The sequence below is a fragment of the Triturus cristatus genome, chromosome 1_2 (assembly GCF_964204655.1).
Source record: "Triturus cristatus chromosome 1_2, aTriCri1.1, whole genome shotgun sequence".
Classification (NCBI taxonomy): domain Eukaryota; kingdom Metazoa; phylum Chordata; class Amphibia; order Caudata; family Salamandridae; genus Triturus; species Triturus cristatus.
This window is the reverse complement of record NC_140580.1, coordinates 509,212,268-509,237,796: the sequence shown is the minus strand read 5'-3', so window position 1 is coordinate 509,237,796 and position 25,529 is coordinate 509,212,268. Positions and strand designations below refer to the sequence as shown.

The following is a 25,529-nucleotide window of genomic DNA, read 5'->3' as shown; positions in this document are numbered from 1 at the left end:
TCCTTGGCATGTATGTTAGTGAATTATGCCCCTGCAGCAAGGACCTGCATGCAACAACAAGGCATATATATATATTGAACCTTACTGTTTTTCCTCAATCTTTTCATTTTTTAAGGTTGCTAAAAAGGGGCTACTTTGGATAGTAATAAACACTTATTATTAAGTGCTGTATAAATGGTTATTCGTGTAAAACACTAATGGACAGATACATCTGATAATCTAACAATACATGCACATTTTTTGCATAAAAACCTTAGAACGGTAAATAATGTAGCTCCGCCCCTTGTTCCGCCTTTAGCACCTCCCTTATGCCCGTCCCAAGCTCCACCCCCAGTCTATCCATCCTTTTGATGAGTACCTGCACTTATTTTTGTCCATTTAAAGCACTGGTCTAATCTAATATCAAACAGATATTCTGTAGGTTTTTATATCAGTGATTAAGTAGATTGACCTATTTTCATGTCTTCTCCCTTTTTGTGGTGTGCACTTGATTTTATTCTAGGGAGTGTGTGGTGATCAATGTACTTTCCCTCATTCTTTCTTGGTGTGAAGTCAGGCAGCACTTATGACAAACGTATGACTTGCGTAGACTCTTCGTGTGTTTTGTAGCCTTAAAAAGTTGTTGAGGGAAATTGCAGGAGAAAACGTGTGGTGCGTATGTTTCCAACCATGCCTGCAGCAAATGTTTATTAATCCGTGCCTATGATGCCCGTGAGGGGGATAGCTAATTTCCCTGTATTTTTCATGCACATTGTGATCATAAGATCATCTTCAAATAGACTGGATATCTCAACATGAAATATCAATTCATTTAGATGACTTTGCCTGCTTTGTTATGAAAAGAGATGTAATATTTCGCAGACCTGATTGATTGCAGACATCTGTAAACATGCTGCCCTGCCTCATTTACATAACGTCACTGTCCGACGCCTGTGCGTAGTATTTACCAGTGGGTTTCTGGCGGCTTGTTAAACCGCGTTATCTTCGTGCTAATGCGTTTTTTTTCAGTATTTAGTTCTCGCACTTTATCTCGGTGTCTCTCAAGGCCAGCGGCGTTCAAGCATTTCATGTCTTGACATGACACGCGCTCACTGCTGGCGGAATACAATACAGAAAAGTAGCATTTTCGTGAAAAAAGAAGAATGGTTGATTACTGAGGGAAGACTGGAGAGTTACAAGCCATAGTTAGGCAGCTACGTAAAAATTATGTTTTTGAACATTACTTAGATTAATTTGAAAATGCTTAATGGCGTGTAGGTTGCAAATGACAAAATGTAATTCCTGACAGCACTTTTCCCGAGGATTCTTAACCTTTACCGTGAAACCGGAACCTTTAGATGCTACGCATTGAAGCACCCGCGGTAGATTTTGAGATCAAATTGAGACTTAAGTGCCTTGTATTTCCAGGAAACTAATGCAAATGTCACAGCTCAGTTTTGGATTCTGATGTGCTATGAATATGAATGGGTCTTGATTTGAAAGACGCGTCTCGCTTTGGTATTATCGTTTCTTCATTATGATTTTATGTTTTTCCAGAACTTCTACAAAGAAATTGAACGGGAAGAAATGTACATAAGGTACGTAAAAAATGCACTTGCCACGTAAAACATACACTTGCCTTTTCTTTTAACAAACTGTGATAGGAAAGCAGGGTTGGGCCCTGTAAAGACTTCAGCGCATGCGCGCTGTGCGTGCCAGCGTGTCTTACTCGTTATAAAGTAAAACTTTTTTCAAGAGTAAATATCCGTGCTGTCTGAACCCTGTCCACGCGCCGCAGCATTCGGGCTCCCATTACAATAAAGTATATAAAATTGCCGAAACACGTTATTAAATACAGATAGACTTTCCGGTGCTGAGGCTTAAATCAAGCAGAAAATTGGGCAGGCGGTTTTCAGAATCTATTTTCAAAGTCATAATGTAACCATTTCCAGAGGGAATTGCTGGCTGTTCTCCTTGACCTGCATCTATACACTCTCTTGTCAGTTTTTCATGATATCTTGGTCTGAAGCATTCAGAGCATATACATATAAATGGGGGAGCGCAGTCCTAGTTAGAGGGTTCTTTTTACAAAGCTTCCGAACTATCCTACATTGATGCTTTGATACCACGCTCATTAACGTCGTGGTATCGGAAGTGGCATCATATGGTGTTTTACTCCAGTGTTATCACAGGAAGTGACGTTTAATGACCTTTGACCAATAGTTACCCTCTCCTCAGCTATCTGTTTCTCAGCTGTCAGTCTTTATTTATCTCTCTCCTGTGTCTCACCTGTTGCTGTCTCATACTCACCCCTTCTGTCTGCTCTATCCCAACTGTCCTTCTCACTGATCTCCTTATACTATATCACATATCTTCCCTGACTTTCTCACCTGTTCTGTCTCTTCCACCTCTCTTTAACTTGTTACCCACTTCTCTTGCTCCTTTGTCTTTTTCTCGCCTGTCTCTGTTTTCATATCGCTCACTTTTCCTTCTCCCCATCTCTTCCTCAGCTGTTTTTTAAACTGTCACTGTCTTCTCATCAACACTGTCTCACTCACTCTAAACTGTACTACCACACTTTCTCCCAATCAGGTCCTTCACTTTACCAGAATTCTCTCTATTGTCTCTTTCAGCTGTCATTTTCTCAACAATCCACCTCCCCACCTCTCACAGCTGTATTTCTAACCTGTCTTTTATTGCACCTCTCTCTCACACCTCTCTCTGAGCTGCCTCTCTTATCATTGTCTCAAGCAGCACTCTCATTTGTTGCCTCCGCATCTCCTTCTTTATGAGCAGACTCTTTCTCAATGGCCTCTCACCTCTCTCCCCACTCTTCCTGAGCTGCCTCTTTATTACCTGTCTCTTGCCTTTCCTTCTCTGAGCTGAATGTTTCTGACAAGCCTCACGCACCACCCTCTGCCTCGGAGATGTCCATCACTAGCTGTCTCTTTCTCACTTTTCCCACAACTGTCTGATTTCTTTCTCATCTGTTCCCATCAGTCTCACTTCTCACATACTGGTATCCCCTCACTGGACTTCCCCTCCGTATGATTCTTGACAGGGTATGTGTTGCAGGTATTCCGGACACTTGGTCCGAATCTGTCATTGTACCCATTTTTAAGAAAGGTAGCAGGGGGGACCCTAGTTGTTACCGCCCTATCTCCCTTATTGATTCAGCAGTGAAAGTTTTGGGGCGAGTGGTTTTGGGTAAATAAACAGATTGGTTGGAGGACACTGATACCCTTTCATGTTTACAGTATGGGTTTTGAAAGGGCCGTGGCACCATAGACCAAAGCCTGAATCTCCATTTACTAATAGGTAAATACACTATAGCCAAAAAAGGGACGTTATATTTAGCCTTTATGGACTTGTCCTCGGCTTTCGACCGAGTGAATCGGACGAAATTGTGGGGACTGCTCCTCAAGTGTGGCATTGATGAAAATATCGTGTATTTCCTTGCGGATCTACATAGAGATCTCACTGCCACTGTTAGATTCGACCGTCTGGGTAACTGTATGGGCAAGATCGGAATCCCTAATGGTGTCAGGCAGGGCTGTATTTTAGCCCCCCTGCTTTTTACGCTTTATATCAACGATTTGGGCGCTGCTTTAATTGGGACGTGCAAGGATATTCCAAGGGCGGGCAAGTATTCCATCCCGGCATTATTATATGCAGATGGCGCCGCCTTGTTAGCACGTACAGCAGTGGGGATGCAATGTCTTTTAGATTCATTCGCTGATTTTATGAAAGCACTTGATCTAAGTCTGAATTTCTCGAAATCGCATGTTATGATTGTGGGCAGTAAACCTAAGAGAGCTAAGACTATGCTCTGTGAAGGGCATGTTTTATCTCGGGTTACTAGATTTCCATACCTGGGGGTCATTTTTGATGACAAGTCCACCTGGGCACCTCAATTAGCAGCTAAACGCAATGCCTTTGCTAGGTCTATTTTAGCTGTTTTGGATTTTGCCCGTAAACTGGGGGTGAAGCCCATGCAGGCTATGTTGAACATCTATGTTGCCAAATGTACCTCTATAGCAATGTATGGTACTGATTTGTGGGGAATTAAAAATGTTAAGGATTTACAGGTGGCAGAGGATAAGTTTTTAAAATCCATTTTATCTCTTCCTCAGTAAACCCCCGGCTATATCGTTCATCAAGAATGTGGGATAGACTATCTAGCAGATCGTATAGCTTTAGCCCCATTATTAAAATGGATATCAATATGGTTAAACCCTGAACTGGAGCTGAATCGTGAGATTTTAAAGGATTGTTTATCCCTTGAGCATGGTAAAGCTATTCCCTGGTTGAACTATGTCAAGAATTTAACCAGAGAAATGGGTCGTCCAGAATTATTTGAACACCCAAGTAATCTATTAAAGGGGGACGTGAAATGGGTGAAAGACATACATAAGCAACGGGCAATGTTAGCAAGGGAAGAAAAGGAGCTACTTAAACATACAGTAAGGGCTCATCAGTTGATAACCACTTCTAGCAGTATTGAACCATACTTGGTCACTGTTAATAATATGAATCACCGTTTTTTATTGACCAAGTTCAGACTGAATAAATTCCATCTCCTGCTCACTGAATCCCCAGGTTGGACGAAGGAGAGGGATTTGGAGATCTGTTCTTGCGACAGATTCTCCATCAAAGATACTGCGCATTTTATCTTCTTTTGCAAACATTTGTCCCCTATCCGTAAAAAGTTTATTATCCCCCTTATTAAAAATAAAGGATTTAGACAAGTCAAACCTGCTCTTTTGTACCTCCAGGTGTTGGGTACTACCTGGGAGATATTTAATATTGCTAATTTCCTGGCAATTTCAATGAGATTAAGGAAAAAAATCATGTGGCTATAGTGCAGAAAACGATTAATTCATGAATTTTGATCAAGTGTTATATATACTATTTTTAATATATTTGTAATGTCTATTTTAAATGTTATTTATAATGTATGTATTGTTTCTGGTGTACTATGCTTTTATGGTTTTTGCTATGAACCGAATAAAGTAACCTTGACTGACTGACTGATTCTTGACTGTCTCTTTGTCACCTGTGTATGTGTCTAGCACCTGTTACTCTCCCCTGTTGTACTCTTACACACCTATTTATATCTCTCTCAAGTTCCATTACCTCTGTCTAATGTCTCATTAATCCCACCCTCTCTCACACACACCCGTCTTTTCACCCATCTCTCAACGGTCTCACTGTGTGACCACTTACTGCTCCTCCTTTTGTTATTTCCCCCTCATTTCCCCTTGCAGTCTTTCCTCTCTATCCCACCGTCCCCTCTCTCTCTCCTGCGTTTCTCACATCTTTCTCAAGGTCTGTGGCACCAGGAGACACCCCGGCACATTTTGCCTCGGTCCGCACCCGATTTGGCTGAGTGGCACAGAAAATAAACAAGACTCGTTTAGAGCCTTGTTTAACTTCTGTTTCTGGCACTGCCCTTACCACCTCTGAGACCAAGGGTCGCACCAACAGTGTCAGGGGTCGCAGAAGGGAAGCCAGGGTATCACCTGCGACTCCTGGTGACCCCTAAATGACGTCCATGCTTCCTATACAAAATGTTTTTGCTTCAAAAAAACACTTCTTACAGAAAATACGTTTATCATATTGGTCGTTTTGAGTTCCTGATGAAATATGATTTAGGGTTGCTTGGCTTTAATTTATGTATTTGTAGAAAATTAAAAAGGCGCTTTTATGTACACTGGGCTTATCCATCTAAAATAAGTTTCCCCCTCAGTGGGCAATATTATGTTAATCAGGCCAAGGCCAGTAAAAAAGGCCTCACCTTTAAATCAGAACCAATGAGTAAGAACTGTAAATGGTAATGAAAATAATAACTTCAAAAAATATATATCTTTCATCACCAGAAAGCAATGAATTTATATCTTAATTAGGTGAAGAAAGTAATTAACTTTATTAGTCTAATTAAGGTATCAAGATGTGCTTCCTTAGGATGGATGACATTTATACTTCTTGTCACTTACATGGCACACAAGAATCATTATCCAAATCACTTTAATATGCAGGGGAGATGAAATACAGATACTTAAGTGGGCAGGGGGTCAAAATAAAATAAATATGGTAGGGATGGTACAGGTGAATACGTGGACGAAATGATAAGGTGGGAAAAATCGAGTTTTTAGTTTTAAGCTGGAAAACAAAGAGTGGGGGAGTGACTTATTTTGGAGGAAGTTGGGGTTAGAGAGCGAGAAGAGCGGAGGAAAGATGCATGCAGGAGGAGAGCCAAGCCGGTGCTGTGAATATGATGTAAGAAAGCGAGTAGGAGTATAAAATGCAAGGGAAAGACTGGAAGGGGTAAAAAAAAAGTGCACAGGTCTATAGACACGCACATACATTTAGTCAGAGTCGTTTGGGAGAGGCTAAGCCACTATAGTTGTGAGAGAAACCCATACAGTGGACCAAGACAAGGATAACTGTCAATAAATGTGGACTGCAGTAAGTAAGTAGCAGGCATGTGAAAATTGCAGACAGACCAAAGTGAAAGAAATAAAATTTTTGCGTTAAGAAAATATATGATAGTGTAAAGTAACTTTGCAAAATGAGAAATCAGGTACTTTGAAGCAGAGTCATATGCACGTCAAGAAATACGAGATGTAAAGAAGGATTGAGGAGAATTACAAGGTTGTGAGCAGATGCTGAAAAGTAGTTGGCAGGCAAGTAAAATGACGCGAAGACTGTCATGGAAGACAGAAAACATAAGGGAGAAGGGAATGATGATATCTGGTTTAGAGGACTTGATTGGGAGGCCACTGGAGTAGTCGATCCATGAAAAACTAGAAAAGAAGGTAGTGTGTAGCCAAGCACAAACTGTATAAAAGAGAAAAAGGTCTAGAAATATCCTGCCTGCTGGTGGTATTACAAATTAAAATGGTAGATGAAATTGGTCAGAGTACTTCTCTTTGAAATTTGTTTGCAGACTATACCATGCTAAGGGCAATTGATCGGCCAGTTCTGGACTCAGTCATTGGAGCATCTGAGTGAGTTGCGCATTAGAAATAGTGAATACTGAGTTCAGGAGTCTGCAAGTTAAGTGTAAAAAGTTTGGTGAGAGTTGTAAGGTGAATGATTGGACAATAGAATAAGAGAACATTCAAGAGGAAGCTCATTTAAGTAGGGTCAAATTGAAACTGTTTTAACGCAAAAAGGGAAGAAATATCCTTAAGATATAAGCTTTGAAAGAGTTAAAGATGAAGAGGGTGACACAGGGACTAAAAAATCGGCCTACATGTGGAAATAAAGGAAGCGGGATCAGTTAGGGATGTAGTGGTATGGAAGAAATAAGCCTAATGTTTTCACTGAAAACACTTTTTGCAGAAACATTATGATCCAGTTGGAGGAATAGGCAGTGTTTTTCCTTCCAGAGTTTTCTAGAAAAAAATAATTAAGGTAGGAGGAAATAATTTGGATGCACAAATCAGATGGTGGCGGGGAAATTGTAGTAGGCCATTACCGGCCAACAATATAAACTGGAAAGGGTAATGAGAAAGGAAACTATTCAGTGTTTCCCACAAAAATATTAGAAGCTGACCCACACAAACAAGGTTACAGATTGATGGAATACAATATTTGGGTTATTTAACTACACTGTTAACTTAGAATTTTTAGGAAAAAGATAGTTTTCCCAAAAAATCAAATAAAAGTGAGCCAGATTAAGAACATGCAAAGGCTTATTATACTGGAAGTTTGTGTTTCAATGTTTGTGTTATGCTTTTTAATGCCACATTTTTTAGACTATAGTTTGAAGGTTATTTTATCAACTATACAGGTTTATTTTATCTTGTAATAATTGCTGTAACTTTATAGTGCTAATGGTATGGATGACGAACCCTTGTGAATTACATTGTGGTGCTTATTTTTGGCGGTTTGTCAAGTCAATATGGTTTAAAAAAAAACCTTTGTTTGATTTTAGATTTAAAGTGGTCATAGTTTTTACCAGAAATGGTCTGTCAAGTTTATGAACACACTGCTTTATTAATTTAGATACTTGTACAAGCTTTGCGACCTGCACAAAGAGTGTGACAACTACACAGAAGCTGCCTACACACTTCTACTCCACGCCAAACTTCTCAAGGTATTTCAATATGATTGCCTGTATCAGTCTTTTTGGGTTTAAGGATTGCACTAAAGTGTTAGCTTTCTGTTTTGAAATACTGAAGCAGCTACAGTCTTGGGTGATGCAGATTGATTTTGCTGATTGTATTATAATAATTAATGGAAATATCAAATGTTTAAGACGCACATCCCTGGGGAGGCTATTAACTGAGAGTGTAGCTCGCAAGGACCAGTATTACCTATTGAATATTAATGGAACTCTAATAAAACGTATTTTGTGGTTCTTCAGGTTCATCGATAAATAATAACAAAAAGAAATTAACTTCTTCAATTACTAATGTCAACCTGTACGCAACGTTTGATATCTATTTTTGTCAAATCCATTACATTTTACATTCAAACAAATTTAATTGATGTCGCAATAATAGTTCCAAAAGCACTTTTTTCCCTAGTTGAGATTTTTTTTTTTTTTACATGTTTGGGTGGTCAGGTTAATCTGTGGGTCTCAGTCATAACAAGGAAAAAGTGTGTGCTGACACGGACTGCCCACTTTTGATTCAACTAAAACTTAAAGACCCATTTCCTTTTCATCATTAATGGCTCATAGGGGGGAGTCAGGGATTTACAACATATGTGGCACATACAATTCTGTTGCGGAGAGCGACTCCGAATCCCCAGTTAGTGTTTTTTCCTGGTCTATAAGCAAAGGTAATGATGTGTTTAGTAAATTTTTAATGAGCCACCTACATTTTTTCAAGACTAGTACTGCTTTTTTGCATGTAGCCAGTAGTAGCAAGCACGGTGTTTTGTGTGCACCAGTGTTGTCTTAAAATGCAGGGCTTTGCCGTACCTTCTCTTTAGGAGTCTTTTTGTCAAATCTACTGCACCCTAAATTCCTCCTTCTACAACGTTTTCCTTCGCATAAAAACTTTGGGCCGAAACATGTAAGTAGCCAGCCAGTAACTGTACTGTCTGTGGTTAATAAAAACGGTAATACAACAGCACTACAGAGTGGTAAAGCAATCTGATAAAAACTACTGTGTCTAAATAGATAGTATTTACAAATGATATATTTCAGATCACCTACTACCTATTCAAATATCTACAACCTAATAATAATTTAGACAGCAGCAAAAGCACAATAGCTTGGCACGCCATTTCATCCTATATGGGGACTGAAAACGATAAAACGATAATTACAAATTAATGCTGATTAATGCAACATCAGGGGAACAGCAGCAACGTAATACGATGTTTCAACACAGGCAATGAATAAAATACGTTAAAACTGATCATTTATAAATTGATGCTTCATGCAGTTCGCAGTATAAACAAAATTGGGTATACTAATTTCTGGCCTTCGCAAATCTGTTTACCACCAATATCCTGAATTTCGTAAAGGCAATGTTTAAGTGCCAATTGTTCAGGTCCAGGCACGCAACAATTGCCCGCCTCCAGGAACGAATACCCCGTTCATTTAACAGCTTCCATGATCCGTGATCTCTGTTCAACTAGTAGACCAGGTTAGTTGCAGAAAATGTGATTGACAGTCTCATCTGCTGAATTACATAGCCTCAATCAGAACTTTGCTTGGATTTAATTCTTGATGGAGCCAGGTCGAATCCATGGTGGAGCGAGGTCGCTACAAGCTAATCAGATTGCAGTCATTAGACGGCAGATAATGCTAGAGAGATTGCCCAAGTGCACACATTGGGTATTCATGAAAAAATGGCCAACTAGGGAGCCTGAACAAGTTTAGGTGAGCTATCTGCTCAATTTACCAAGTTAGAATGTAAAGCTGGGATTGGGACAACTGTTCAAATGTAATAAACGTCTCTAAAATGTCCACTTGTACATCACATTCACAGAAGAAGTGTATATTTTGAATAAACAGCGCACTGACTGGATGGAATTTTCTACAGTGCGTTATCTCCAACCATTTACTACAAATGCGTTACAACGTGAATGCCTTTACCACGCAAAACCTTTACCACGCATGCCTTTACAACGATTTTCGTTGTAAAAGCATGAATGTTATAGGCATATTCGTAGAAAAGGTTACCACTGCCGTAAGCCCTAAAAGCGGACCGCTGCACGATGCCCGCAGCCCTTCTAAAAATGACCTCTCCCCCTCCCCTAAGCCCTAAAAGTGGACCCCTGTGCGACACACTCAGCCTTTCTAAAAACTACTCCTCTCCAGCTCAAAACTGTAAATCCATAGCCCCCTGCCCAGGTCCAATCACCCTTACCTCTCCATGTTTTCACCTCCTCTCCAGCTCTTCTTTGGCACGTTGCACATCGTTAAGAGGAAGTGGAAGGGTTTCCTCTAACGACGCCGATAACCTTCAGAACCGCAAATTGGTACCACAACTCGGGAGGCGAATGTGGAACTGGAATTCCATTCCAAGACCAGATTTCCTGTTTCATGCGCTTTAAGCATACATTCTTCCACACATATACCTTGTCCATACATACTTTTACAACGTAATTCATTGTAATTCATTGTATAGGCATGCGTGGTAAAGATGTATGCGTTGTAACGCATGCGTGCTAAATGCTGAAGCAGCCACATTTTAATGGCTGTTTCCCCTCTAATTCTGCACACGGCTTGAGACACAGAGCAAAAGGAGGAGAATTTATATTTTATCATCAGATATTTACCCAGAGTAAAACATAAAAGGATGAAAGAAAGAGGAAAAAAAGACTGAAAAACAGTGACAAAATGAGAATGCAGGAATGCAAAAGAACCTATAAGGGTGAGATAAAGGGCATTGGAGTGTCTGGTAGTGGATTAGCACCCCTGGTATTCGGTTCCACGCTCTTTTATATGTCCAGGCGCAGACCTCTGAGCAAAACTTTGGTTCCCAGCACTTGTTCTTTCACAAAGAAAACACTGGTAGAATGTAGCTCATCCTGTGTTTGGTGCACCTGCTCTGGACTCCAATCATTGATCATTTGGTATATGCACCCCATCAGATTTGGTGTGAGTGTGGCATGGACTTAGAACTTGTTGGTACATTTGACAGATACAACTGCCCAAGATATCCACCTGACTCAAACATGGCAGCATCGATGCACCTTTAACAATGTGAGTTTGTATTGCACTGCCCATTCCTAAAGGAATTCGTCAGAGCACAATTCTTATTTAATCTGTTTGAGTTTGACTTTTTCATATTTCACCGAAATACTTTCTGAAGTAGAGCTAAAACCTAGGGCATTAAACAACTTTTCTGTGGTTTTACTCCTAGAACAGATGTGATGTTTTTCATTCCAGGGTAAACTCCCAGATAATGGAATGCAAATGTGAGCAAGTGATTTAATGAAATGCAGTAACATTTTTACATATAATACAAAATATGAATATCCTAATGCTGAGTGTTTAAAAAACCTCTTTAAGCCTGTTTATACGGCTAGTAAAAAGTTTAATAATGGGACATTGGGAAAAAGAAAACTTAAGTGAACATTTTCCCACATTATTGGTAAATCTGCAACAAATCTGGTGAAAACCAAGCCTTCTAAGGTTGACCCAATTGCTTAAGTAATCAGACCAATAAAATATTCTACTGTCATAATATAGTGTAAAAACAGAGAACTTCACAGTACAAGCAATCAGTGAGGTAAAGTAAGAAGGTGGCGGGTACCAAATAACTAACCAATCACAACAGTTTAGAGGATTAATGAAAGACAAGCCACTTGGGCCCTCATTTCAAGGTTGTGTATTTAATATGGGAATGAATCGGACCAGAATTAACTGTTCTCGACTGTAGCTCCCCACCAAAATCTGGCCATTCCACTTAGAGGTCTCTGGAATAGAGAATAACCTGTTGGACACAAAATTGCTGGTCCTTTTCCATAGATTTCCCCCAATGCCATGGACTGATCTTCTCATGTTTATTACTACTTACTATGAGCAGTGGGCAGCAGCATGTCGCTGTGAGGGTTTGTGGGGTATGGAGGAGGTCTGCAAGTAGGGTAGGCTTCAGGCTGCAGCAGGATTCACGACATGGTGTTTATTCATACCAAAATGGTGCTTATCAGAATTAGCGGTACATCAATGAACTCCTACTCAGGTGGTAAGCATGAACAACACCATCACATCTGCTGCCCCGGCTTCGATGAATTCCCCCCGGGTCCTGACACTTCAAGTCTAATGCGTTCTATAAGGTCTATATATAGCTCGGTGTCTACCCCTTTCCACTTGAGTTGAAGACTTTCTGTATTTTATTTACTAAACATGATTGTGAGCTACCCTATGCTATCAATACAACCTTGGTTATTATTTGATTTATGCTTTCTTATTGTTTACTAAATCCACAAGCTGGGCTCATGGTGTTTGTTTTCACATTTCACAAAAAAATTCAGGTCAATAAAACTGCAGATGCATGAGAGAGCCTCTTTTAGTAGGTTGCGCTTGACCGGTCGGTGGAAAATAAGCTTGCACACATCTGTTTGTGAAATAACAAAAGATAAAACAACAAATGTGAACACTTTCAGCAAAGATAAGTGGAAATGAAAGAAGACCTATTCCTGCAGCCACTAATTCAAGGTCCCGGACCTGAATATGAGTAATAAAGCAATACAACGGAATTGTTACAATTGGTTCATGATAATACCAGTATATTAAGTAGGCCCTTGAAATCAGTGTAATAACATTCAGGAGCCTGTGCTTCCACCCCTAATCAAACGTTGTTCGCTATTGGCGGCCTTTTTGGGACGTTTTGCCTGATTTTAGTGCTCCAGAATACCTGCTAAACATGTAGTTCCCAATGTGGTTAGTAACAGGAGTTACACTCCGCTTGGAATGCCATAGAGCTCATAGAGTTTTTAATGTCATTTACCACTAGTGAAGCACAAAACCTGTTGACGTTGACAAATTGCCCATGCCATGTTAACCAGTTTTATTTTTTATTTATTGAAGAGTTTTATATAGCGCTGGCCAGACCCGAAGGTATCGGAGCGCTTCACAGAATGGGTAAAAAACACATAGTTTGGCAGTCATAAGCATAATGTTTCAAGGCGCAATTGGAAGTGTTGGCGCACTGAACGATAAGGCAGGAAAGGAAGACACAGAGAATCACAATATAGCGCAAAATGACTTGAGCCGAGCCTCCTTTAGTGGAGGGGAAAGAAGGAAGAGTCAGAAAGGGGGTGAGGAAGAAGACTAAGTGATGAAGTGACTGTGTCCTGCAAAGTGCAAGCTTAAGCGATTCAGCAGCGGCTATCCATTCGGGAGAGAACGGTTGAGGAAGAAGTCTTTGAGCTGCCTTTTGAAATGTGTAAAGGAAGGGGTAGTCCTGATCTGGATCTGGACTGGGTTGAGTTCCAGATTTTGGGCGCATTTCCAGTGAAGGAACGAGAAGCGTTTTTTTGTTTGCGGACTTTTGGTGGGATGAGGAGTAGAGTGTTGGAACTTCTGAGGCTCCTGGTTTGACTGGCCTTCTTGAGTTTGGTGGCCAGGTATGTGGGTTTCCCTATATGCAGGGCTTTGTGCGTGAGGCAAGCCGTTCTGAAATTGGCACACATTTCAATTGGGAGCCATTTTAGCTCTCCGAGTGCGGGCGAGATGTGATCATACTTCTTAACTCCGGTGACCATTCTAGCTGCTGCATTGAGAGTTGATCTGAGGGGGGCTAGTTGGGATTTTGCTGTACCTGTGAGGGCAGCATTCCCGTAGTCAAGTCTGGACAGCACCAGGGATTGAGTAGCTTGTTTAAGGTCGTTAGGTGGGATGAAGGGTTTTATTTTGTTGAGTAGCTTCAGGTTGAGGAGGGTGCTCTTTGCGGTGTTCCTGATGTGCTTAGTCATGCCGAGTTTTGGGTCAAGGGTGATGCCCAGCGATTTTGCGGAATCCGCCTGCGTGAGATTGCCATTTAGAGCGTCATTTGCATTTAACCATTCTATGATTTGGGGGTTCTCCTCTTTGTTGGAGATGAGGAGGATTTCCGTTTTAGTCTTTGTTGAGTTTCAGGTGGTTTTGTGATAGCCAGTTTTGGACTTCTTTATGAGTGTCGTTGAGTCTGTGAATGTCATCAATGGAGGAGGTTTCAAGGTAGATCTGGGTGTCATCAACATAGAGGTGGAAGGGGATGTTTGTCTTTTTGTGTATGGCGGTGAGGGGTTCCATGTAGATGTTGAACAGTTGAGGGGAAAGAACTGAACCTTTGGGGACGCCCCTGCTGACAGGGTGTAGGTTTGATGAGAAGTTTCTGATCTTTATTCTTTGGGTGCGGTTCTGGTAAAAAGAAGAGAACCACTTTAAAACCACCTCCTCTGCACCTACCCTTTCTTGAAGTACCTTGATCAGTAGGTTGTGGTCCGCCATGTCGAAGGCAGCCGATAAGTCCAGGAGTATGAGTCGTGAGCATTGGCCTGCATCGAGTGATTTATGTAAATCGTCGATGACATTGAGGATCGCTGTCTCTGTGCTGCAGCCTTTTCTGAACCCTGATTGGTGGGTGTCTAAGAGGTTAATACAGTCTATGTGTTGAGTCAGTTGGAAGAGAACACACCTTTCCAGGATTTTAGCTAGGAGAGGAAGATTGGAGACGGGTCTGAAGTTATTCAGATCATTAGTGTCTAAGCTCATTTTTTTCAGTAGTGGCGTGACTTGGCCGACTTTGAGGCAGTCCGGTATGACTCCGATTGTAAGGGAGCTGTTGATGATCTTGGCCCAGAACGGGGCTAGGGAGAGATAGAGCTTTTTGGCCAGCTGGGCTGGTACAGGGTCAGAGGCGTGTGATGAAGGTTTGGAGGTGGAGATCATTTTGGCTATCTCTGCTTCGGAGATGGGGTTGAAGGCTTTCCAGTGTTTTGGGGGGAGCTTGGGTGAAATAGCTTCAGTCCCTGGGGATGCGCTCCTGTAAGGGGGTTTGCAGTTGACGTCTAGGGAGAGCTCAATCTTGGTGATTTTGTCATTGAAGAAGATGGCGAAGTTCTCACACAGGTCTTTGGAGGCCAGAATTGAGGATGCTGGGGGTATGGAGGTTTGTTGCCGAATGAGCTTGAAGAGTTCCTTGGGCCTATTTATTGCGTTGTCTAAAGCATTGCAAAAGAAAGACGTTTTTTCATTCTTGATATGATTTTTGTACATCCTACGTATTGCTTTTAGTTGGTCTCGGAGGATTGGGGACGGGTTGTTCCGCCAGAGTCTTTCACCAGCTCTTAGTTTTCTTCTTTCGGAGTTTATGTCTGTGTTGAACCAGGATCTAGATTGAGTGTTTCTGACTCTTTTTTGTTTCCGTGGCGCTATTTCGTCTAGAATGACAGTCATAGCAGTGTTGTAGTGGGAGGTGAGTTCTGTTGTGGTGAGATCCTCTGTGGAGATGGGGAGGAGAGAGCTTATCCTTTCCTCCAGGTCAGCACAGGGAATCTGATTTAGATTTCTCATCCTGTGCGGAGGGTTCTGAGAAGGGGGCAGGTCAAGGAGCACTTGGTTGATGTGAAATAAGATGATTTGGTGGTCGGACCAGTCAACGGGTAGGATGTGGTCAATCGTGACTGAGTCTGGTTGGGTAATAATGGCATCAAGGATTTATCCTCCATTGTGGGTTTCCTCAGCGCAGTGTTGGGTAAGGTTTTCGTTGTGTAGCAGCTCGTTCAGGGTTTGGATTAGCAAGTTGTTTTCCTTATTCCAGTGAAGGTTGAGGTCACCTAAAATTAGGTTGTCGGTTTCCCGGAGTGAGCAGTGGGTTATCAGGTCCGACAGGTGATCTCCAAATGCGGAGGAGTGGCCAGGCGGATGGTAGAGGAGGTGACAGAGTAGTGATTTGTTGTCTCTCGTCTTGATGGTGGCGGATAGACATTCAAAAGAGTTGTAGTAGAAGGTGTTGGTTTCCGTCACAGGAATGTTGGTCTTGTGTATGATTGCTACACCCCCACCTCGCTGATCTTTTCGGTCTTTGTTGATGATTGCAAAGCCTGGGGGTACAAGCATGTCCATGGTAGGGGAGGAGAACTCATTTAGCCTTGTCTCAGTGATGAACGTGATGTCGATGTCATGTGTAAGGATGGTTTCTGCCAGCTCTGTTGCATGTTTGGTGGCTGATGTGCAGTTTATGCTTTTAATAGTACTGAGTGTAACAAGGTTTTGCCTGAATGTCAATCAAAGCATATGAAAAGTTAAAAAGCACAGCAAAATGTGCGAATCATATTAACATTTGGGCGTTGAATTTTTGGGTAAGTCCTTGAACTTTTGGTTATATCTCACAGATGGCACTGCAAGAACCTCCTGGCAATGCAAGTTCTTTCATATTCATTCTTCTTATTTCTTAGAGTAGTGAGGACACCGCTTGCCTGAAGTGATTGAGTGTGTTGTTTATGAGTGCTGGATGCAAATATACAGCTCATGGCTGAAAATATTTTATCATTCCCTTCTTTCCATCTTTCACTGATTACCCTGGGCTTCAGTTAGGAGTTTCACAATTTACCCATTCTGGTAATTTTACTGCTATCATGCATTGATCTACAGAGAAATAAAATGGTAATGATGGCCATTCTTTTTCCTCATTTTTCAAGTGCAGGCATTTAACACTGATGTTAGAGATTTGCAGACCCCAACTCAGACCACTCTGGCTACTCACCATTGAAATTTTGTTAATTCAAAGCGAGGGCGTGGAGTGGCCATAATTCACAGTGCTGACCTAAAGTAACCTGATACAAGTTCATTCCATGTATTATGCTTTCTGCTAAACTATTAAACCAAACAGTTTCTTCATTAAGTTCCTTCGCTCTACTGTCCCTCTGGTTACAGCTTCTCATTTTAGTTGCATTTCTGTGATTGAATCTTCACCTACAAGGCACACACAAAAACAAATCTTGATTTTTGGGAATTTACTTTTTTATAAAAGTTTTATTGCAAAGGGAAACCAACATACACCATAGAAAAAAACACAGATGGTTAAATGTCCGCTGGAGACAAGATACAGCAGTATTATATTTGCCAGTAGCAAACTATACGAGTCTTCTATTTCGGCAGTTATCACACCACTAGAATTTCTTAATGCAAATGCCTATTATTGCTCAGGTCCTCATCCATTCTTAAAGGTCTAAATTCACTTGGGGTCAGCATAATTACCCTATATGCACTCTTAGTCTGTCCAAAACTAGTCCATCCACATTTTGGAATAGATCTGAGGGCATCCACTAGCAAGGTAAATCGGTTATTCAAGACTTATGCAGTGATCCATACCCTTTTTCCATCCTGCCAGAAACGGGGTATCTGTACCCCCCTCCATAGACGAGCAGTGTCCTGCCAGGCAACCAATGGCACTAACCACAGTAATGCCATTTTATATCTGTTGGATTCCAGATCAATGTTTATATGAAGGATGTTCAACTTAGTGTAGTGGGTATCATCCAACCAAAAACTGCACTAAGGGTGGTAAGCACACCTTCTCAGAAAGGGGTGGCTAACTACATCCCCATAGTGTATGCATGAGGTCTGTAAATTGTATGTCACATATCAGTAATGCTATTGCGCCCCACCCCCATAACCTATGATGTGTGAGATACACTGTGTGCAAATACTTCAGTTAAACCAGTCTTTATTGTGAGGCAATGGCAGAATCTCTAGGGAACTTAAGTGCATCATGCCAGTCCTAAACAGGAAGAGTCTTGGGCATTAATGACCAAGAAATGATAGACCTGCATTATTTGTGATCTTTTATCTCCCCCGTCAACAATTTAGCCCGCAAAGGATGAAGTCCAGGATCTTATCTAATTGAGAAACACTTGAGATTATGGTGGGCCCAAGTTATAGTTATCGAAAGAATCGGCTCCTATGAACCTCAAATTTCTCCTTTAAGTCAGTAAATGATTTGAGTATTCCACCTAATATTATGTATCGCAAGCAGGATATTTCTATGCTGTCCAATTGTTTAAATCCAATTAGAGTTGCTACTTTGCTCAGTGCCTTATCCACCCGCAAGACCCCTTCTTTTTTTAAACTTGTGTTTCCATCCCAAATCTCGAGATGTGTCTTTTCAGATTTTGAAAATTAATTTGGTAGCTGGACGTAGTAAGAGATCAGTTGTTCCTCCACTTAGAAAATGCAATATCTGGACCATCTGCATAGCCCATTTTTCTGGAACAGAGGGTGTATCGTGCTACTGTTCATTTAAGATAGCCGGATTTGAAGCTCAATAATCAGACCAGATGTCTACCGCCAGAATTCCTTCATCATAAGTAGAGTTAAAACATTTCTCAAAATGGAAATTTTCCATCTTGAAGATCCTACGAGGACAGGTGAGAAAGTGATGTGAGCGAGGGGAAGATGTAATATAAGGATATCAGTGAGAAAGAAACAGGCTAGAAAGGAGGGGTGAGAAAAGAGTCCGCAACCGGTGAGAAAGACATGTGACATATAATAAAAAAGTTAGCGAGTGAACAAACAGATGAGGGGAGGGTGACGTGATATCACTTCCGTTATCCCTAGACTTTTGTGGAATTGATGCCAATGCACACCCCATGCAATATCCAAACTCTACTTCATGTTTCTGTCAGATTCTACAATAACTAGTGGAGAAAATCACTGGTGAATGAGGACATGCTTCTATGTAAGAGTCCTAAAAAGAATTACCCAAAAGCAGTTAGGAGTGACAAAAATTGACTAAATGGATGGAAGAATGGCGGATCCTTAAACCAAATGAGGGAGATTTTTAGTATCTACCAGTTGAACACTCCAAATGTACCTAAAAGTCCTTCATTGTGACAAGCTGACATTGTTAAGACTTTCTGTTGTATTACCTTTTAATCTGTTATCACACAAATTCCAGAAACTAAGAACCCTTTAATTTACCTTTCCATTGTTTTACCTCCACCACTTGTACTGCCAGGTCTGGCAAAAAGGAAACCGCATCTTCCATCTTGTAAAGCCTTGCACAGAAACATGTGTGAAAGAATTTCTCCTTTCACTTGAATCAGAACTCCACCTTAGAAGTAATTCTTCCGTTCGAAACACAGGCAATGAGTTCTTGGGTTAGTGGACAAGCAGGGTAACCCATCCTTACCTTGACTCATCTTATATGTCTATGTGTGCTCTCTAGCACAGCACCTTGGATTGTACCAGGTGAACATCAAAATAAATGCTGTTGACATCCAAATTAACTTCCAGCTGCAAAATGTCAACCAGGCTAAAGAAGATTTTGGATCACTTTTTCTATAGAATAATAGATCCTCCTATGCTTGAATAGAAAAAAATATACAGTCCATAACTTCGGCAAACAGAACTAACTGACAACCTTCTGAATGTCCTTCCAGCTTTCTTACGCGACCGTGCAGCACATGTAAAGTGCAGAACCTGGGTGTCATTCTAGATTCAGAAATGTCTTTCATTCGCAAACTCAAAACAGAGCTCAAGCACATTAATCTACTGCTTTTCTTTCTCGAGAGAATCTTCCCACTTCTCTGCCTTTAGCCCCAGGTTATATTAATAAGAGCTTTGGTTATGGCACAATATGATGTCTGTAACATTGTTTACACCAGGCTTCCAAAATTGCCATTGACAGGCTGTGCAGACTCCAAAATTAGGCAGGCAAATGATGCTTGATGCTGTGAACACACCAAATTAGCTCTAAAAGGTCTATATTGGGTCCCAGGGAAGGCAAGCTGGGGGGCATACTAATGCAAAGATACAAGATACCTAAAAACAACTGCCCACTGGATATGCTCCCACAGAGATGACTACATCAAATACCATTATCCGATGAAATGACAGACAGCTGAAACATAGAGGAAAGGTTGGGGGTTCAAGAGTGAGGTTAAACCCTAAGAATATGCATTTCCGAGAAGGACTGAAAACCTCACGGTCCCAGAAATTGAATAGATTCAGCAAGGAACCTTCCATTTCTCTACTAACACATGTCTTAGTTGCAGGCAAAGCTGTAATGGAGACATGGTTTGGAGGCCATTAGTCCACTATTTATATGGAGACCATATCATCCACAGTACAATTTACACGTTTTAGACTCTGTACACAAACTTTGGTTGTCTTTTCACTGGAGGCATTGTTCCGAAGTAGAGAAAATGGAGAGCACTGCTTTGCTTATCATGTTTGTTTTAGTCATAAATGTGCTCTACTAAAATATTTTGCTCTCATTTCCTTCTTGTTTAGTGGTCAGAAGAAGCTTGTGCAGCACATCTTACTCAGAGGGATGGATATCTGGCCAGTACACAAGGACAACTCAAGGAACAGTTGTTTCAGGAAATAATTCATTACTTTGACAAGGGCAAGGTAAACAAAAGTGCTGTATTTCTTTGCACACCATATTGTAAACATGTATTTCATCTTATGAAGTTCAGTTACTTTTAGACTTGTTATACATTGGCATTTGAGATTTTTAATTTCACAAGTCTGTTGTCTAACAATGGTAAAATATATGCAGGTGTGTTAAATGGGATGTAAGTTTGCGATGGCCCATTCTCACTAGTATATATCTGTATTTTAGCCCTGATTATGAATGGGTGAGAAAATGCTGCCCCCTGCGCAGACCGCTGGCGTGTGCAGCTGTCCCGGGCTAAATTTCAGCAGGTCAAACCAGCCGGAATTTAACAGGGAATACGGTCCATTAATTTACCTTAGCATATGGACTGTGGTGCGTTATGCACCAACTTCTGCATGTTATTCCCCATTAAATAGAAAACACTTGAAAAAGATGCTATTGATTGCACCAGGTGCGACACATACCAAGTACTCTTCCGGAGCACTCATAATCAGTGCCTAGTTGTGAAGAGGTTGGATGTTTACTGTCATGCAGTCAGAAGTTGTGTTTATGAATGTTCTAACCCTTATTTTGAAGAAACAAATTAGAACTTATAATTTATTTTTAAGTTCAAAGAGCCTCTGAAATAGTACATTGAATCAAATCCAAGAAAAGTCCCTTGGCGATTGAATCTTTATCAGTATTAGTAAGGAGAGTGCTCTTCAGGTAGATGAATGTGACAAAAAGAGCTACTTAGCCCACATTTAATTACAGTGCCATTTGAAGTGACCCACTTCAGTTAACTACACGGATGTTTTAAATAATTAACTGTACATTGCTATAACAACGCGACTCCCGGAAAAGCAAAGGGGTGCTCTGCTTAACTGAGATGGTGCCCTAACTTTAATCCTTACTAACATTGCTATATAGCTGTTGTAGCACTGACCTCATCTGTGTACAGAGGTAATAAAGCAGTTAGTCGCTAGCAGTGAATTTCATCATCGATGTCATTAGTACCTTAAATGTGCAAGATGCTTGGAATATCCCAGTGTCCTAGCAGTGTCTTCTGGCCTTGAAGAGGTGTGGTAAATGTCAATTATTTTGGACTTTACTTAAGTAATTTCTGATGCCATTGGTGATGAGATGTGTGGTGTCATGAGTGATGTCTCTGGTAGACATTGTTGATGAAAAATGTATTCCTATAGTAGAGAATATACCATCTGGGGTGTTTCTTATTTGTTTACTCATATTCTTTACTTTTATATGTGGGAGAGAAGACTCTTGCAGAGATTTCCTTTTTCTGGTGCTGGGAGGAGAGTCCCTTGTAGGTACTTAAAAAAATGACACGCTGCACCATTGTGACCTTCTTTGGAATCAGTGAGCTGCTCTATCCTCCTCCGTCTGCTGTTTCTGCAGGGTGGAAACTTTCTACAATGATGTATTTTCTATCACTAGAACTGTAGCCTGTAATATGAATGCTTGTTACAACTGCTGGAGGCCTGCTATATACAATATCTGCAGTAAGGTGTTCTTTCTGATAATGGTACTGCAGGCATTAGCTTCGGTGCAGTCTTTGGGAGCACAACCGTTGAATTGAGCTGCATTATTTACAGTCTATCTAATCGCTGCTGTGTCTCCTAGCTTCTTACCCTGGTTGTCATATGCGATATCAACAGTGGTATCAGTGGCGCCCACCGCAGCATGTCTAGAATAGACTATGTCCTAGCATTAGAACACCAAGTCATTGGCGTCAAAGAGATTCAGCACTTGGCCAGAGGCATCTCTGACCACTCTCCGATACTTTGTCGCATGGAGGTTGGGGAACCTATGGTAGGCCGCATGGCCCCGATTAATCTCTGGTACCTCAAGAATCCCCACGTCAGTGACAAAATATTGAGCGACTCCGAATTATATTTTCAGGAAAATGAAAGATCGGTCGAGTCACCGGTGGTGCAATGGGAGGCATACAAAACCGTTATCCGGGGGGTGGCCTTGTCCCAAATAGCGGCTTTGTGGAAAGAGAAGCTCGCTGCACTGACCCGACTGGAGGGGGAAATCTTGCAACTGGAGGAGACGCTAAGGGAGCGGGATGAGGGGGAGGTGCATCAGCAACTTAGCATTAAAACTAAGGAGTACTCCGACCTGGCAACAGAAGCAGCCAAACTGTATCATAGAGCCACACTTATCGGAATATATACGATGTCGGCGATAAAGCAGGTCGGTTGCTGGCTTGGTTAAACAGGCGGGAGCAGGCACATCGGGTGGTGGTTGAGTTAGAGCTTAACTCTGACACCCGCCTAACCCCCCCACAAGACATAGCAGACGCATTTGGGCAATATTACCAGTCCATTTACACAGCGCAAACTCTGCACTCGGAGGAGGAGGCCACCTCCTTTCTGAGGGACATCTCACTGCCGTCCCTTACTGAGGAAGAACGCCTTGAACTTGATCTAGAAATTACAGACATCGAGGTGGAGAAAGCTATCTATGATTTGCGGGGTGGGAAAGCGACGGGCCCTAATGGATTATCAATAGAGCTATTTAAACTCCCTTCCAGTAAAGTCGCACCGTATCTCACGAACATGTTCTTGACCAGCAAAGAACAGGGATTACTACCGGTAGACCAACGACTAGCTATCATCGTCGTTATTCACAAAGAGGGCAAGCCAAAGCACAAATGCTCCTCTTACAGACCAATTTCGCTGTTGAATGGAGAAGCTAAGATCTTGGTGAAAATCCTGGCCTCCTGACTGTTGCGCGTCATTACCCGCCTAGTCCATCCAGACCAGTCGGGTTTCATGCCCGCAAGGAACACCGCCCTTAACCTGTGCCGACTCCATGGTGTGATAGAGGAGGATGCAGTAGTAGTGTCACTAGACGCCGCTGCAGCTTTTGACACCATCGAATGGCCCTTTGTTTGCCGTGCTTTGTAAATTGGGAATGGGACCGGAATTCATTGGGTGGGTTTGACTTCTCTGCCATAAACCTCTGGCCCGGGTAATAGTCAATAATAGGACTTCCTCCACCTTTGTTCTTAGCTGGGGCACCAGGCAGGGATGGCCTTTGTCCCCGCTTCTCTTCGCCCTAACTCTCGAGCCACTGGCTATGTGGATTCATAACGATCCCGTTGTCAGAGGCCTTAAATGGGCTCTGGGATGGGAGGATCGCACCTCATTGTATGCAGATGACATCTTGCTCTACTTGGATTCGCCGGCTGCCTCCCTCAACGTGATCCTTGATATCTTTCGGGTCTTTGGTGATTTTGCTGGCTAGAGGATAAACTGGTCCAAGTCGGGGATCTACGTCCTTAGTGGGAGGCTACCTCTGTTCCCTCGCGGGCTTCCACTAGTCGAAACAGTGGACAGTTTCAAGTACCTGGGGATTAGGGTCTCTAAAGATCCCACTAGATTCTATGAACTAAACCTCCTACCGCCTTTGACATGTCTCAAATCAGATGTCAGGCACTGGAAGACGCTCCCTCTCTCCCTATTAGGTTGTGCTGCCCTCTTTAAAATGACCCTTCCCCGCTTTCTTTACGCCTTGCAAAACGCCCCAAACTATGTCAGCCACTTGTATTTCAAAGAAATCGACTGCCTCCTGAGAGACCTGCTCTGGGAGGGCAGGCCCCCGCTCATAGCTCTCCATAAGCTCACACAGGGATAGATCGACAGGGGAATTGCATTACCGGATATAAAGCGCTATTATTGGGCTTCTCACCTTGCAGCTATCCATCAATGCATGTACAGACCCCAAGGTGACCCAGCCTTTCAGATTGACAGGAGATTGCTGCCGGGTGGGAGTTTTGAAGGAGCAATATATGCGCACGCGCTGGACCCCAACTTGACGGGACCCACTGCACACGCGGTGCGCATATGGAAGACAGCCTTGTAAAGTCTGGGGTGGGAAGGCAAGATCATGAAGGCCACGCCGCTCTGGCTATGCGACCAACTGGGACGCTTGATTCGCTCGAAGGGCTTTGATCGATGGGATCTTATTGGAATCTCCAGGGTGGGTGACCTGTGGAAGTCTGGGGATGTGGTCACATTTGACCTGCTGCAGCAGGACTATGAAATGGCGCACTCTGAACATTTTAGATACCTGCAAACAAGGCATGCCCTACTTGCAAAACTCCCCAGAGGAGATCCGCTCCCTGAATCCTCTCCAATGGAAGATAGAGTGCTAGATGGGGACCTGCCGGAAAAAGCCATATCGCTCATTTATAAAAAGCTGATAAATAACTTGCTGGACCCACTGGACCACCTGCGTGCTAAGTGGGACCATGATGAGGCTGGTCTGGACGATGATGAATGGCTAGCGACGGTGACTTCTCCTCGCGAGGTGGCCATCTCTTCTAGGTTGCGTTTAGTACAGCTCATGATCCTGCATAGACCTTGCCAGATCAGTCCTGGTCCGAATGGGGTATAGATTTGATGAGACTTGCACTAGAAGGTATGGACAGGTAGGCACATTTATTAATATGCTTTGGGAATGCACGGTTATTCAAAGATATTGGGCGGGAATTGTGGGACTTATGGCAAGTGTATTGGGCCAAAAGATTGATGGCAATATAAAAGTAGTTCTCCAGAGCGCCTGGGGGCCAACGGACCTTACCGCCAAAGAGCGCCTGTGGGTTACCTTGGGATTGATGGTAGCAAAGCGTAACATAGTAAGGCTGTGGAAGGCCCAGGAATCACCCAGACTAGTGGATTGGAGCAAGGACATGGACTGGTGCATGGTCACTGAGAAAACAATTTGTTGCAAGAGGGCTCCCCAACAAATGGACACAGGTCTGGTATAGCTGGTACACATATAGTGGTGGGATCTGCGAACCCCCGTTGACCAAGGATGATACCATCGCACAACGACTAAGCACGCTGCAACTGTAATCAATATGGCTGATGTTTCACGTGGGAGGTGCACCTCCTCTGGCATTTGCTTGCAGTATCACTACGAAAATATGTGGTTGTAATGATTGTTGTCTATTTGTCATACTTGATTTCAATAAAAAGATTGAATATATAAAAAAAAACTGTGGTGTCAGTGACGCTGCCATTTCTGAAAGCATCTGGGATGTCATGTGTAAGGTGATGGGCAGTGCATTGTGGGGGCGTTATGGGTGCAAACCGGACCATAAAAAAGCATTTTAATTTGTTTTCGGATTTTGGACTTTACTCCTAGTGCCCCTTTAAATGAATTCTTGTCTGCTTATAGTTGAAACGTTTTGTAAGTGAAATGTTTGTTTTTTAAATACTATGGGCCTCATGTAGG

General features: G+C 42.2%; 1 protein-coding gene across 2 annotated transcripts in view; it reads left to right on the top strand.

The window, feature by feature from the left end:
• The window catches only part of DOCK1 (dedicator of cytokinesis 1), a 1,163,810-nt gene that overhangs the window by 861,097 nt on the left and 277,184 nt on the right, over positions 1-25,529 (top strand). For both annotated transcript variants that reach the window (XM_085606236.1, XM_085606235.1), the window contains exons 36-38: positions 1,537-1,577; positions 7,993-8,083; positions 20,174-20,293. In XM_085606236.1, coding sequence (XP_085462362.1) covers positions 1,537-1,577; positions 7,993-8,083; positions 20,174-20,293 — 252 coding nt within the window. The remainder of the gene's footprint in view (positions 1-1,536; positions 1,578-7,992; positions 8,084-20,173; positions 20,294-25,529) is intronic.